This window comes from Coregonus lavaretus (assembly GCF_964263955.1).
Source record: "Coregonus lavaretus genome assembly, chromosome: 3".
Lineage (NCBI taxonomy): Eukaryota > Metazoa > Chordata > Actinopteri > Salmoniformes > Salmonidae > Coregonus > Coregonus lavaretus.
The window spans coordinates 55,028,187-55,044,975 of NC_139990.1; the positions used below are offsets into that span (position 1 = coordinate 55,028,187).

General features: G+C 43.6%; 1 protein-coding gene across 1 annotated transcript in view; it reads left to right on the top strand.

The window, feature by feature from the left end:
• The window catches only part of LOC311127058 (histone-lysine N-methyltransferase 2A-like), a 55,734-nt gene that overhangs the window by 7,031 nt on the left and 31,914 nt on the right, over positions 1-16,789 (top strand). Inside the window, exons 3-12 of the mRNA XM_084158802.1 lie at positions 5,612-9,973; positions 10,157-10,350; positions 10,577-10,690; positions 10,938-11,100; positions 11,250-11,484; positions 11,594-11,892; positions 12,066-12,169; positions 12,819-12,929; positions 15,081-15,194; positions 15,356-15,505. Coding sequence (XP_084014928.1) covers positions 5,612-9,973; positions 10,157-10,350; positions 10,577-10,690; positions 10,938-11,100; positions 11,250-11,484; positions 11,594-11,892; positions 12,066-12,169; positions 12,819-12,929; positions 15,081-15,194; positions 15,356-15,505 — 5,846 coding nt within the window. The remainder of the gene's footprint in view (positions 1-5,611; positions 9,974-10,156; positions 10,351-10,576; positions 10,691-10,937; positions 11,101-11,249; positions 11,485-11,593; positions 11,893-12,065; positions 12,170-12,818; positions 12,930-15,080; positions 15,195-15,355; positions 15,506-16,789) is intronic.

The window sequence follows — 16,789 nt, forward strand, 5'->3', positions numbered from 1 at the left end:
CGGGATTTACGGTATTACTGGCATAGCACACAATGGGCGCTAAAAACGCAAAAAAAGTCCCATTGGGAGTCTGTTTACAAAATTAGCACACGTAATAGCGAATTCTCATAGACGCTTTTAGCTACATGCTAACGAGCGCAAACAAACAAACCAATTGCAAAGACTGGCAAATCCAGCTCATAAAGTTACGCAAGTATAGCTAGTAGCCATTTTCAGTGTGGACATTTACAAGCTAAAGTGACGAGAGAAATTGTGCAAATAAACAAAGTTGTAATACATGTTTGTCTGAAGAACAGCACGTATACAATGAGAAGAGGGGAGAAGAACGAAGAGGAGGAAAAAATGCTAGTTGGAAGCACAGGGAAAAAATGGCAACTGTACAGATGATTCATCCAGAGCTCTTTGACTTATCAAACACGGCAGAAAGCTAACCACCCGTCTCCTTATTAATTCAGCCACTTACAGTGGGGAGAACAAGTATTTGATACACTGCCGATTTTGCAGGTTTTCCTACTTACAAAGCACGTAGAGGTCTGTAATTTTTTATCATATGTACACTTCAACTGTGAGAGACGGAATCTAAAACAAAAATCCAGAAAATCACATTTGTATGAGTTTTAAGTAATTAATTTGCATTTTATTGCATGACATACAGTGGGGAAAAAAAGTATTTAGTCATCCACCAATTGTGCAAGTTCTCCCACTTAAAAAGATGAGCGAGGCCTGTAATTTTCATCATAGGTACACGTCAACTATGACAGACAAATTGAGAGAGAAAAAATCCAGAAAATCACATTGTAGGATTTTTAATGAATTTATTTGCAAATTATGGTGGAAAATAAGTATTTGGTCACCTACAAACAAGCAAGATTTCTGGCTCTCACAGACCTGTAGCTTCTTCTTTAAGAGGCTCCTCTGTCCTCCACTCGTTACCTGTATTAATGGCACCTGTTTGAACTTGTTATCAGTATAAAAGACACCTGTCCACAACCTCAAACAGTCACACTCCAAACTCCACTATGGCCAAGACCAAAGAGCTGTCAAAGGACACCAGAAACAAAATTGTAGACCTGCACCAGGCTGGGAAGACTGAATCTGCAATAGGTAAGCAGCTTGGTTTGAAGAAATCAACTGTGGGAGCAATTATTAGGAAATGGAAGACATACAAGACCACTGATAATCTCCCTCGATCTGGGGCTCCATGCAAGATCTCACCCCGTGGGGTCAAAATGATCACAAGAACGGTGAGCAAAAATCCCAGAACCACATGGGGGGACCTAGTGAATGACCTGCAGAGAGCTGGGACCAAAGTAACAAAGCCTACCATCAGTAACACACTACGCCGCCAGGGACTCAAATCCTGCAGTGCCAGACGTGTCCCCCTGCTTAAGCCAGTACATGTCCAGGCCCGTCTGAAGTTTGCTAGAGTGCATTTGGATGATCCAGAAGAGGATTGGGAGAATGTCATATGGTCAGATGAAATCAAAATATAACTTTTTGGTACAAACTCAACTCGTCGTGTTTGGAGGACAAAGAATGCTGAGTTGCATCCAAAGAACACCATACCTACTGTGAAGCATGGGGGTGGAAACATCATGCTTTGGGGCTGTTTTTCTGAAAAGGGACCAGGACGACTGATCCGTGTAAAGGAAAGAATGAATGGGGCCATGTATCGTGAGATTTTGAGTGAAAACCTCCTTCCATCAGCAAGGGCATTGAAGATGAAACGTGGCTGGGTCTTTCAGCATGACAATGATCCCAAACACACCGCCCGGGCAACGAAGGAGTGGCTTCGTAAGAAGCATTTCAAGGTCCTGGAGTGGCCTAGCCAGTCTCCAGATCTCAACCCCATAGAAAATCTTTGGAGGGAGTTGAAAGTCTGTGTTGCCCAGCGACAGCCCCAAAACAACACTGCTCTAGAGGAGATCTGCATGGAGGAATGGGCCAAAATACAAGCAACAGTATGTGAAAACGTTTGACCTGTGCCATTGCCAACAAAGGGTATATAACAAAGTATTGAGAAACTTTTGTTATTGACCAAATACTTATTTTCCACCATAATTTGCAAATAAATTCATAAAAATCGATATAATAATTTTTTTTCTCATTTTGTCTGTCATAGTTGACGTGTACTTATGATGAAAATTACAGGCCTCTCTCATCTTTTTAAGTGGGAGAACTTGCACAATTGGTGGCTGACTAAATACTTTCTTTCCCCACTGTAAGTATTTGATCACCTACCAACCAGTAAGAATTCCGGCACTCACAGACCTGTTAGTTTTTCTTTAAGAAGCCCTCCTGTTCTCCACTCATTACCTGTATTAACTGCACCTGTTTGAACTCGTTACCTGTATAAAAGACACCTGTCCACACACTCAATCAAACAGACTCCAACCTCTCCACAATGGCCAAGACCAGAGAGCTGTGTAAGGACATCAGGGATAAAATTGTAGACCTGCACAAGGCTGGGATGGGCTACAGAACAATAGGCAAGCAGCTTGGTGAGAAGGCAACAACTGTTGGCGCAATTATTAGAAAATGGAAGAAGTTCAAGATGACGGTCAATCACCCTCGGTCTGGGGCTCCATGCAAGAAAATTCCTGCAGTGCACGCAAGGTCCCCCTGCTCAAGCCAGCGCATGTCCAGGCCCGTCTGAAGTTTGCCAATGACCATCTGGATGATCCAGAGGAGGAATGGGAGAAGGTCATGTGGTCTGATGAGACAAAAATAGAGCTTTTTGGTCTAAACTCCACTCGCCGTGTTTGGAGGAAGAAGAAGGATGAGTACAACCCCAAGAACACCATCCCAACCGTGAAGCATGGAGGTGGAAACATCATTCTTTGGGGATGCTTTTCTGCAAAGGGGACAGGACGACTGCACCGTATTGAGGGGAGGATGGATGGGGCCGTGTATCGCGAGATCTTGGCCAACAACCTCCTCCCTCAGTAAGAGCATTGAAGATGGGTCGTGGCTGGGTCTTCCAGCATGACAACGACCTGAAACACACAGCCAGGGCAACTAAGGAATGGCTCCGTAAGAAGCATCTCAAGGTCCTGGAGTGGCCTAGCCAGTCTCTAGACCTGAACCCAATAGAAAATCTTTGGAGGGAGCTGAAAGTCAGTTTTGCCCAGCGGCAGCCCCGAAACCTGAAGGATCTGGAGAAGGTCTGTATGGAGGAGTGGGCCAAAATCCCTGCTGCAGTGTGTGCAAACCTGGTCAAGACCTAGAGGAAACGTATGATCTCTGTAATTGCAAACAAAGGTTTCTGTACCAAATATTAAGTTCTGCTTTTCTGATGTATCAAATACTTATGTCATGCAATAAAATGCAAATTAATTACTTAAAAATCATACAATGTGATTTTCTGGATTTTTGTTTTAGATTCTGTCTCTCACAGTTGAAGTGTACCTATGATAAAAATTACAGACCTCTACATGCTTTGTAAGTAGGAAAACCTGCAAAATCGGCAGTGTATCAAATACTTGTTCTCCTCACTGTACTTAGATAACTAACAAGTAACCAAATACACAGCTGGAGAGTATAGCACATCTTAGACAGTTAAGATATCTGATGGCAAACATTTAGTAGTGAATTGCATACAAGTGTAACTTTATCACCTCATGTGCACCACACAGCAGAGAGAGACTCACCACCGATAGAGAAATAGAATACTATGGACTCACCAGCTCCCGCTTTCTCCCATTGTGTTCTTTACAACAAACAAATGCCTTGCTGCTGTTCTGGGAAATATGGTAAGCTTCATAATGAAAAATGTGACTGGAGAAATGAAGAATGTTATCTGCTTTATCTCCTAACGTATCGTACAAGTTGACTGCAGGTATTTACTTAAAAAGTAGCTGCAAATATTTTAATGTATTCAAAAACTTCAAATAAATAGTTTTGACAGTATATGAAAACCATCCTGTGGGTATTTCCAAATACCCCGGTATACAGTATACCGCCCAACCCTACTCAATTATTGAATGGGTAAAGTATACAGATTCAGAGCATTATCTGGTTGTACAGTTAAACTACCAAGTCATAATCTCTAAGGTACAAGGGTAATTCTGTGTTACCAGTGAATATAAACAGTTCTCCAATGGAAATGTTAATGCAGTGGAAATTATTTTGGAATGTCTCATTTAAACTACGCAAAGTATTCACACCCCTTGACTTTTTCCACATTTTTGATTGACTACCTCATTGCTTTACCCCACACATACAACTGTCTGTAAGGTCACTCAGTCGAGCAGTGAATTTCAAACACAGAATCAATCACAAAGACCAGGGATGTTTTCCAATGCTTCGCAAAGAAGGGCACCTATTGGTAGATTAATTAAAAAAGCAGACCCTGAATATCCCTTTGAGCATGGTGAAGTTATTAATTACACTTTGGATGGTGTATCAATACACCCATTCACTTCAAAGATACAGGCGTCCTTCCTAACTCAGTTGCCGGAGAGGAAGGAAACCGCTCAGGAGTTTCACCATGAGGCCAATCGTGACTTTCAAAAAGTTACAGTTTAATGGTTGTGATAGGAGAAAACTGAGGATGGATCAACAAGATTGTAGTTACTCCACAATACTAACCTAAATTACAGAGTGAAAAGAAGGAAGCCTGTACAAAACATGAATCCTGTTTGCAATAAAGCACTAAAGTAAAGCTGCAAGAAATATGGCAAATAAATGAATACAATGTGTTATGTTTGGGGCAAATCCAACACACTACATCACTGAGTAACACTCTTCATATTTACAAGCATGGTGGTGGCTGCATCATGTTGTGGGTGTGCTTGTCATCAAATTATGTCTAAGTGTTAGAGTGTGCCCCTGGCTATCCGGAAATGAAAAAAACAAGAAAATGGTCCTGTCTGGTTTGCTTAATATAAGGAATTTTCATACTTAAGTATATTTAAAACCCAATGCTTTTAGACTTTTACTCAAGTAGTATTTTACTGGGTGACTTTCACTATTATTTGAGTCATTTTCTATTTAAGTATCTTTACTTTTACTCAAGTATGACAATTGGGTACCTTTTCCACCTCTGCAAATATACGCTAGAGTTGCTTACCAAGACGACATTGAATGTTCCTGAGTGGCCTAGTTACAGTTTTGACTTAAATCGGCTTCAAAATCAATGGCAAGACTTGAAAATGGTCGTCTAGCAATGATCAACAACCAACTTGACAGCTTGAAGAATTCTAGAAAGAGTAATGTGCAAATATTGTACAATCCAGGGGTGCAATGCTCTTAGACTCACCCAGAAAGACTCACAGCTGTAATCGCTGCCAAAGGTGACTCTAACATGTATTTACTCAGGGGTGTGAATAGTTGTGTAAATTAATTTCTGTATTTCATTTGCAATAAATTAGCAAACTTTTTTATTATTATCATTTTGTTATATCATTTTTCATACATGTTTTCACTTTTTCATTATGGGGTATTGTGTGTGTGTAGATGGGTGAGAAATTTCATTTGAATCCATTTTGAATTCAGGCTGAAACACAACATTTGGTATAAGTCAAGGGGTATGAATACTTTCTGGAGGCATTGTACATCATCTTAGATATGATAGTAATTTCCTCTCTCATTTGTTCTTTTCCTCCATAAGGTGATCCTGTCAAAACAAAATCAAGAAGGATACGAGAGAAGCCACCTCTTGTAGTCACCCCAAAAGAGACGGAGGAGACTCCAACTCCTAAAGAAGATGCACAATCTTCACAAGAAGTCCACTGTGCAATTCCTCCAGATGCAGTGCCTTCCAAGGATGGTAGGAAGGGTTCAAAAAACAAGCACTCAAACCCAGCAAAGGAGAGGCGTCCTGTGAAAAACGGGGCAACGTCAACTCCAAGGATTACCATCAAGTTGGTGGCCAAGAAGACGGTGAGAAAGGAAAAGGGAGGACGTCAAAAATCTGTGGAGAAGCTGAAGGTAAAAGGATTTAATTTTCAGTCAAAAGCTAATGATGTCGAAGGTGACCAGATCTCCAGTGCCCATGTCAAATTAAAGACCGACACACAAGCTGATGAGGCACAGCATCTGAATGGCACTGAGGATGAGGGAGGCAGAGGAGCCATACCTGCAAGGAGGCGTGGTAGATCTGCCTCCAAGATCACTGAACCCTGTGTTCAAAGTGGGGCCAAAGTTGGGGAGGTTGATGACCAAAAATCAGAGGGGGGTAGAAAATCAACAGGCAAACAGGACATTGCACTGGGAAGTGGAAATGCGGAGCCAAAAACTGACATTAAGAAATTCAAACGGAAAGAAAGAACCACAGAGGTTAGCACTGAAGTCAATAAACTGGTGATCCGAAGAAGAAATAGAACTACTAATCCACCCTCCGAAACACATGGAGGCTTTGTAACAGAATCAAAAAACCAGAGCAATGACAAAGTATGTCTGGCAGAGTCCTTGTTAGAGGTTTCAAGAATAGAGGAAGCCAAACCACCATCCAGAAAGAGTAGACGTAAACAAAGCAAGGCACATCAAGAAGAGAAGATGGTCACAGAAATCCATGTTCCATTAGCCACAGAACCTGAAAAGCAAATTTTTGAATCCAATGATGGTCTGGCTTTTAAAAATGACGATGACATAATCGGGATTCCAACTTTTAAGCTGATTAGAATCAGAAACCCCAAATTGGAAGGCTCATCTCGGTCTGACAGTAAGGGCTCCTCTCGTAAGAAAAAACGAAGCAAGTTTGTGTGGACACTTACATTGGTTAAGGGGAAAATCAAGGAAACCCAAGTGCAGGGCTCTGGAAATACTGTCAATGGAACAAAGAAGCAGCGGAATACCACTGAATTGGACAAAGCCTCTCTTTTTGAACCCAGTGTGATCGAGAGTGTAGAGAACCCTGAAGAGAAAGAGGCCACGAGTTTTACCACCTCCAGAGATGCTGAGCACACACATAATGAGAGGTCTTCCAAGAAGAAGACTAAGGAGGCTTCGTCTCTTGAGGATAAGTCCTCTCTTCATGTTGAAGTGGGACGGGTAACGCAACCACATCCAGAGGAGACCACTCAACCAACTGACTGTTGTGATACTGTGGCAAAGGCTGTTCCACCCCTTCAGATAAAAAAGGTATCCTCACCCGGTAAACCTAAACGCTCAAAACCATCATTCTTGATCCAGCAAACTAGTCCTGCGCCTGAAGAAAAAAATATACTGGTAATCACAAAAGAGTCAATTGAAATTCTGGATGAAAAAATTACTTTATCAGACACAAATGCTGTGACTACTCCCAAAGCAAGGAGGAGAAGGTCGGCAAAGATTTCTACACCACGAAAGAAGCGTGGAAGTCATAAACCCTGGACAACCCACAAACACAAGCTTAAATTAAGTCCAAATGCGGAACATCCATCTGAGGAACCTGCCAGTGAAGCAGAACCACAGACCGATAAGGTTTTGAAGACTGAGGTTTCCACATTGTCTGTTGTCTCTAAACCTAGAAGGAGAAGAAGTTCGAGTTCAGTTAGAAAGAGGCCAGGGAAGACACAGATGTTACCTGAACCCACTGAAACTCCAAACACAGAGTTTGCCTCATCTGAACCACAGACAGAGGAGGTCTCCACATTGTCTGTTATCTCTAAATCTAGAAGAAGAATACAGTCTATCCTTTCAACTAGAAAGAAGTCCAGAAAGACACCAACATCATCTGAAACTCCAAACACCGAGATGGCCCCATCTGAACCGCAGAAAGAGAAGGTCTCCACATTGTCTGTTGTCTCTAAATCTAGAAGGAGAATAAATGATATCCTTTCAATTAGAAAGAAGTCAAGAAAGACACCAACATCATCTGAAACTCCAAACACAGAGATGGCCCCATCTGAACCACAGACAGAGGAGGTCTCCACATTGTCTGTTGTCTCTAAACCTAGGAGAATACATTCTAGCCTTTCAATTAGAAAGAAGTCAAAAAAGACACCAACATCATCTGAAACTCCAAACACAGAGATGGCCCCATCTGAACCACAGACAGAGGAGGTCTCCACATTGTCTGTTGTCTCTAAACCTAGGAGAATACATTCTAGCCTTTCAATTAGAAAGAAGTCAAGAAAGACACCAACATCATCTGCAACTCCAAACACAGAGATGGCCCCATCTGAACCACAGACAGAGGAGGTCTCCACATTGTCTGTTGTCTCTAAACCTAGGAGAATACATTCTAGCCTTTCAATTAGAAAGAAGTCAAGAAAGACACCAACATCATCTGAAACTCCAAACACAGAGATGGCCCCATCTGAACCACTGACAGAGGAGGTCTCCACATTGTCTGTTGTCTCTAAACCTAGGAGAAGAACTTCTAGCCTTTCAATTAGAAAGAAGTCAAGGAAGATACCAACATCATCTGAAACTCCAAACACAGAGATGGCCCCATCTGAACCACAGACAGGGGAGGTCTCCACATTGTCTGTTGTCTCTAAACCTAGAAGGAGAAGAACTTCTAGCCTTTCAATTAGAAAGAAGTCAAGAAAGACACCAACATCATCTGAAATTCCAAACCTAGAATTAGCCCTATCTGAACCTGTGACTTTGGCTGACACTCAACCAGAGGTAAAGGTGGAGCCAGAGACCCAGCCACTAGTGAGTGGAAAGGTACTGCTGTTAGAGCACCCTGTTATTGAACAGACAGAACCATGCCGTCATAGAAGTCTGTTCAAACATGGCAAAAAGAAGCGAAGAGCCTTGATTGGACAGAGGCAGAAACAAAGGCAGAGGCCAAGAGGGATAAAGAGTGATGAGAGTAAATCGCCTGAAGGTAAGGTACCTGAAGCTGTTGACGAGGTAGACCTAAAGGAAGTTTCCTCCCCAGAGGCTGCTTCCACACCGGCAAGCTCTAAACTCATTGGCATCCTCAAGACGAAGTACAGAAGGAAAAAGGTCCCCAATTCAAGCCTTCAGTTCCTTGGTACCAAAAGACCAAGAGCCAGGCCTAAAACTCTATCTAAGCAGGTAGAAATGGATCTCGCCCAGCAAATTTTGGAGGAGCAGGATATACAAGACACTGTGGATGATGAACCACAGTCTGATGCTTTTGATGACCAGCCTGGTAAATCAAAGTACCTTAAAAACATAAAGCACTTCATCATGCCTGTTGTCAGTGCCCGGTCCTCACGGGTGATCAAGACTCCACAGAGGTTTATGGATGATGCGGGCATGTCCGTTTTGCCACGTAGAAACTCCCCGAAGAAAGGCCAACTATTCGGCTTACACCCACGCACTGGAAGGAAACGAGAAGATGGCACAGGTAGAGAGCTTACTCCTGATCTGCCTATCGACGAAGAAGAATTTCTAAATGAGGCGCAGTTAGATGTCGATTTGTTCTCAACTCAGGAACTCGAACAGGAAACCACTGACGTGAGTGACAGCTTATCCTCAGAAAAGCAGTCTGGAAAGAGGAAGTCCCTTTTGAGGAATCCCAGTTTCAAGTGGCATGTGCCAGGAGAGTCTGGTGAGGAGGTATATACACTGGACAAAACTCTACAGAACGAGTATGAGACTTTACTTTTATCCAAAGAATTCCAAATTGCTTCTGACCCATCAACCGATCCCCAGGAGGTTCAGAAAAATAAAAGGCCCTACAAGTTCAACAAGCAAACATCTCACCTAAAGATGTACAAGCGACTGAAGAAGCTGCAACCAGGACTTCCCAAAAGGAGAATAAAAAATATGATGACAGATGGTGTTTGCAATACTCTTCAATCTTCTGTTCATGTGCTAGCGGAAGGTCTAGATGATGAAGTCAAGAGCATCTGTCTGAAGAAACGTCCCACAATCACAGCTCCAAGCAAACCCAAATCCAAGCAAGGCAAATCCAAGCTCAAGATTGAGGACCTTGATAGTCCTGGGGTTGTGCGAAAAGTCTCTGTGTGTGTTCGGACTATGAACTCAAAGTTCTTAACATTTCAATATGGAGAACATGAGGAGTTGACAGAGGAAGACAAAATAAATGCAGAACAATGTCTTGCAGGTAAGCAAAGAGCCATCAATGAGCCAATTCATGCTGATAGTTGTTTAACATTAGCTTGCTTGATAAATAACTGCACATTATGTAAACCTGGTATTTTTGTTTGTTTGTATGTTACTTGGTTTTCACTGCTTAAACTACCCTGGAAAGTAAAGTGGCATACCTTTTGGACTTTCTCTGTCCCAGAAGCAGGAAAGCTTGAGCCAGAGGAGCTGCATCTGGACATGATCGCTGAGGCTGACCGTGCTGCTGCTGAGGAGAAAGGAGCCACCCAGAGAGTTCGCCTCACAGGGGCCAATAAGAGGATGTTCAATCTGCTCAAGAAAGCCAAGGTCCAGCTCAACAAGATCGACCAGCAGAAACAACTCAAGACCTCAGGGGTAATAATTGTTTCACTCATGAAAATAATACACATCAAAATGGGCATGCAGACGGTTATTTTTTGCAGTAAACAACATGCATGATGGGATTTTTTTCTGATACAGAATATGCTTTATGTTTCCCTTCATTGTCATTAAATAGGATGATATTCATTAACAACAATATTGTGATATCTCTGGAGAGCTTCCTGTGTAAGCCCATAGTGATGAAACATGTTACCTGCAGCTTCTATCAGGGCCTGCTGGCTCCAGAGATGCAGCTGGGAAGAGACAAAGGAGGAAACAGAAAGAGCAGCTTGAGCCTGCTGCCTCAAACATGACTGACCCTCCCCTGTCACAGGTATGGGCATATAAACACCATCCTGGTCTGTGCTGTTCTCTGCATGTTTTACGTTCAGTGTCTCAGTCTCGCTATTCAATGTGTCTGAATGTTACTTTGTTTCTTTCTCTTACTCAATAAAGTATCAGTATGTTGTTTTTTCCTCACTAAGACCCACCAATTCTGGTCATAAATACATTTTTCATTGTGATGAATGAATGTGTCATAACAGCATCCCTCCCTGTCCCCCCTCTCTCCTTGTTAACAGGAGTTCCGCAGAGCGGGGGGTCCACGCATCAAGCATGTGTGCCGTGCAGCAGCTGTGGTGCTGGGCCAGCCTCGTGCGCTGGTGCCTGAAGATATGATCCCCAGACTCAGTGCTCTGCCACTGCATGAGAGAACTGGCATATCCCCCTCAGGCAAAAACCAAGGTAGAGCCTCAAGCTTTCAAAACTGATTATCAATGCAAATCTCTCAACAAACATTTTTGAGTGACATTCTGCGTTCTTGTCTTTCCACACAATTTTCTTTGACTTTCCTATGAAAGACATCATAATTATATACCTTACATATATTGCAGGTGGTCTGTCTCCCTCTGGACCAGACAGCCCTGGGCTGCCGGATCAGAAGGTTACCAAGGTCAGGAAGTCGGGAGCAGGTTTTGCTAAACAAAAGAGCCTTGGACCGTTTGGGCTCCGCTCTCGGAGGTGTGGGATCTGCAAGGGCTGCAACCACGAGGAGGACTGTGGCGAGTGCATGAACTGCCTGGACAAACCCAAGTTTGGAGGGCCCAATACGAAGCGACAGTGCTGCATGTAAGTGTGCTGCTCATCAGAATTGCAAAGGTGACGAACTCACATATATGCTACTAAATTATATAGATTGAATAGACAACTAAGTGATAAATGATTTCCCCTCCAAAAGATATAAAAGATGCGATCAGATTGAAGACCGAAAGGCACGTCGTCTGAGTGGCAAGTTCCCTAGAGGTCCTGGGAAGCGCAGGCGGCACTCCCTCAGCATGGTTCAGTCTAGCAACGAGGAAGTTGATGGGATGGAGGTGGGGGACAGCCAGAGCCCGTCTGTGAGGAAGCAGCCACGGCGCTGTGTGAAGCCGCGCTCATACTTTGACCTGCTGGACTATGACTCCGACCTGGAGATTACTGTGGGCTCCAACTCTGCCTCCCCTGGCCGGAGGAGAGGCCCCGGCCCACGCAGCCAAGGTAGTAATATAACATTATTGAGAAGTGATCATACAAAGGGATTTTCCTCTGTTTATTTAATATTGTCAGATCTTTTAGAAGATCCTGGTCAAAGCTGTGAGGGAATGCATTAACTGTGAAGTATTAACGCTGTATGTCTAATGACCACTGCAACGGTTCCTTTTCGTCTTTAGACTTTGTCTCTCTGGATGGATTCCTGGGAGACCTATCAGACGACGGCGTGAGACATCGCAGGCTGCACCACCGAATCCCTCCTGGTCGCCGTAAAACTGAGAAGGTAAAGAATCACAACAGGGCTGCTGCTCTGATGCCACTGAGCAGGCGGTGCTTGAATTAACCATTTCTGGGTCTCCTAGGTGAATAACACAAAGGATCTGCACAACCCACTCCCCACCTCTCTCTCTCCAATCTCTCCTCTATCTTTCCACTCACTTCGTCTTCTCTCTGCTGCACCTTATGGTGGGATTCCCTGTCCTCTCTTCCTTCTCTCTCCTCCTCTCATTCTGAGTTAAGCTGCTGCTTGCTTATAGGTGCTCATGGCAGATAACGCTGGTGCTCTTTTGCTTTGGCCTCAGCAGTCCTACCCTTCACAGGCACAGCGGAGGCGGACAGGCCCGTGGAGCGGTGGTGTCTACAGCTGGCTGGACGATGACCACCAGGGAGAGAGAAGGTCAGAGGGGCTGTCGGCGGAGCAGCTATTGCTGCAGATGATGCAGTCCCCCCCACACCCACAGTCAGACCTGGAGCTATCCTCCTCCTACCCCGAGGACCAGGGGTCCCCCCACCCCTGGCGCCTGCTATCCCACACTGGGGCCACCCCGGGGTGGCCAAGGGCCAGGGCAAGGGTAGGGGGTGAGAGGGGAAGGATGTTGGTGGAGGCGGGTTGGGGACGAGCCCGTTTTCATGCTCCGTCATATTTTTCCCAGAATCCTCTGGAGCAGACGCCACCCAGCGTCCTGGCCGCCCTGGCCAATGGATTCGACCAGAGGGAGAGGGAGCCCACCGAGCCTACGCACAAGATCGGAGTGGATTTCAAGGTCGGATGTTTTTCCCTGACTCTTGTAGCTGTGGTTTTAGAGATCTCATTTACCAGTTAGCTACTGATTTTGCTTGTCAAGCCAATCTAGAAAGATATATACTACCGTTCAAAAGTTTGGGGTCACTTAGAAATGTCCTTGTTTTCGAAAGAAAAGCAATTTTTTTGTCCATTAGAATAACATCAAATTGATCAGAAATACAGTGTAGACATTGTTAATGTTGTAAATGGCTATTGTAGCTGGAAACGGCTGACTTTTAATGGAATATCTACATAGGCGTGCAGAGGCCCATTATCAGCAACCATCAGTCTTAATTAAATAGTACACCAGTCTCAGAAGAGGAGACTCCAGGATGCTGACCTTCTAGGCAGAGTTGCAAAGTAAAAGCCATATCTCAGACTGGCCAATAAAAATAAGATTAAGCTGGGGTGTCTGAGATAAGGGTTTTCTAATAATAATAATATAATATGCCATTTAGCAGACGCTTTTATCCAAAGCGACTTACAGTCATGCGTGCATACATTTTTATGTATGGGTGGTCCCGGGGATCGAACCCACTACCTTGGCGTTACAAGCGCCATGCTCTACCAGCTGAGCTACAGAGGACCACTGTTAAGGTTAAGGTAGTATGTTGATTAAGGAGGTATTATACACTGCTACATTTATAGTAATTTGGACTAGGAATGCATTAAGATACTGATCTGTTGTAATTCTCGTTATGAGGAAGTTAATGCTAGAATTATGATAATATAAATATACATTCTGCCAGTGTCAATATGTGCCAAGGTGAGAGATTTAACTTTGAATGATGGAACCAAGGTGACTAACTAAGAATTGTCATTCTAAAGTTGTTTTGGGTGATTAATTTGATTATGATTACGAATTATAAGTGGACTGATTGATCTGAATAAGTTATTAATATGTTAATAACTAAGGATGTTGACATTGCAATTATTGAGCACATCTGGGACATCATGTCTCGCTCCATCCACCAATGCCACGTTGCACCACAGACTGTCCAGGAGTTCGTGGATGCTTTAGTCCAGGTCTGGGAGAAGATCCCTCAGGAGACCATCCGCCACCTCATCAGGAGCATGCCCAGGCGTTGTAGGGAGGTCATACAGGCACGTGGAGGCCACACACACTACTGAGCCTCATTTTGACTTGTTTTAAGGACATTACATCAAAGTTGGATCAGCCTGTAGTGTGGTTTTCCACTTTAATTTTGAGGGTGACTCTAAATCCAGACCTCCATGGGTTGATACATTTGATTTCCATTGATAATTTTTGTGTGATTTTGTTGTCAGCACATTCAACTATGTAAAGAAAAAAGTATTTAATAAGATTATTTCATTCATTCAGATCTAGGATGTGTTGTTTAAGTGTTCCCTGTATTTTAATGATCAATTAGCCTTTTAAAATGATAAACTTGGATTAGCAAACACAACGTGCCATTGGAACAAAGGACTGATGGTTGCTGATAATGGGCCTCCGTACACCTATGTAGATAATCCATTAAAAATCAGCCGTTTCCAGCTACAATAGCAATTTTCAACATTAACAATGTCTACATTGTATTTCTGATCAATTTGATGTTATTTTAATGGACAAAAAAAATTGATTTTCTTTCAAAAACAAGGACATTTGTAAGTGACCCCAAACATTTGAACTGTAGTGTAGGCCCAGTGCAAGTGCATTGATTTAGACAACTAAACTTGAGCCTTGCATTATAATTAAGCAATAAAGCTGAGGCGATGTTGTATATTGGCCAATATACCAGAAATCCCTGAGGTGCCTTATTGCTATTATAAACCGTTACCAACATAAATATAACAGTAAATACGTCGTTTTGCATCATACCCGTGCTATATTGTATGCTAAATACACAGGAATGCTGTTTCAGCCAACCAGCATCCAGGACCCAAACTACTCATAATTTGCCATTATCATCATCAGGCTTTGTGTGTCTTTGGTTAGGTTTAGTTATGTAATTATATTATCTATCCACTGGATGTCAGTGTTCTTCTACATCAAGAGTCCAAAAGGCTGTTTCCCCATCTCTGTATCACCCACTCCTGTGTCTGACTCTGTCCTGTGGCCTCAGCATGAGAGGTGAAAGCTGTGTCTAATCATCCCCTGTCTGCCCTGCAGGAGGACTGTGACCTCCAGAACGTGTGGATGATGGGAGGCCTGAGTATCCTGACCTCTGTGCCCCTCATGCCCCCCTGTGTCTGCCTGCTGTGTGCCAGTAAAGGACAACAAGAGGTATAGGCTCACAACATGGCTCTGTTATTACAATGTCCCATTGGAGGAATGTCTTTGTTTTCAACACTGCTATTTGCTATAGGATGTTTTTGTCATTGAAGAAAATGGATCTACCATTGGAAAGTCTTAAACCTGCAGACCGTTGTCTGTTCCTATCCTAGCAGATGCTGTACTGCCAGGTGTGCTGTGAGCCCTTCCACCGGTTTTGCCTTGAGCCAACGGAGCGGCCCTCTGAGGAGAACAGGGAGAACTGGTGCTGTCGCCGCTGCAAGTGCTGCCACGTATGTGGCAGAAAAAACAAGCACTCCAAGGTATGGGTCCACACAAGGCCCCAGTCACTCCAGTCTCACCTGAGGACTTATCCACCTGGTCACTAGTTTTAGGCTATATCTAGGGCCTATAGTTAACCCAGAGACGGAAGAGGAAGCGAGGCACTCTACTCTGTTTTTTTTTTTCTGGTTCAATGACTAAGTCAATTAACTAAGTAGACATGATCTAGCTGCTATTACATTGGTGTCTATGGGAGAGACACTTAAGTAGACCGGAACTGACCATTTTTTCAATTGTTAACGGCCTGAGTGTGATCTATCTTCATATATCCACATCTTTGGATTTTCCATCAGGAATAAACTGTGACCCCGACATCAGTATAGCCACCAATCTACAGTGGGGAGAACAAGTATTTGATACACTGCTGATTTTGCAGGTTTTCCTACTTACAAAGCATATAGAGGTCTGTAATTTTTATCATAGGTACACTTCAACTGTGAGAGACGGAATCTAAAACAAAAATCCAGAAAATCACATTGTATGATTTTTAAGTAATTAATTTGCATTTTATTGCATGACATAAGTATTTGATGCATCAGAAAAGCAGAACTTAATATTTGGTACAGAAACCTTTGTTTGCAATTACAGAGATCATACGTTTCCTGTAGGTCTTGACCAGGTTTGCACACACTGCAGCAGGGATTTTGGCCCACTCCTCCATACAGACCTTCTCCAGATCCTTCAGGTTTCGGGGCTGTCGCTGGGCAATACGGACTTTCAGCTCCCTCCCAAAGATTTTCTATTGGGTTCAGGTCTGGAGACTGGCTAGGCCACTCCAGGACCTTGAGATGCTTCTTACGGAGCCACTCCTTAGTTGCCCTGGCTGTGTGTTTTGGGTCGTTGTCATGCTGGAAGACCCAGCCACGACCCATCTTCAATGCTCTTACTGAGGGTAGGAGGTTGTTGGCCAAAATCTCGCGATACATGGCCCCATCCATCCTCCCCTCAGTACGGTGCAGTCGTCCTGTCCCCTTTGCAGAAAAGCATCCCCAAAGAATGATGTTTCCACCTCCATGCTTCACGGTTGGGATGGTGTTCTTGGGATTGTACTCATCCTTCTTCTTCCTCCAAACACGGCGAGTGGAGTTTAGACCAAAAAGCTCTATTTTTGTCTCATCAGACCGCATTACCTTCTCCCATTCCTCCTCTGGATCATCCAGATGGTCATTGGCAAACTTCACACGGGCCTGGACATGCGCTGGCTTGAGCAGGGGGACCTTGCGTGCGCTGCAGGATTTTAATCCATGACGGCGTAGTGTGTTACT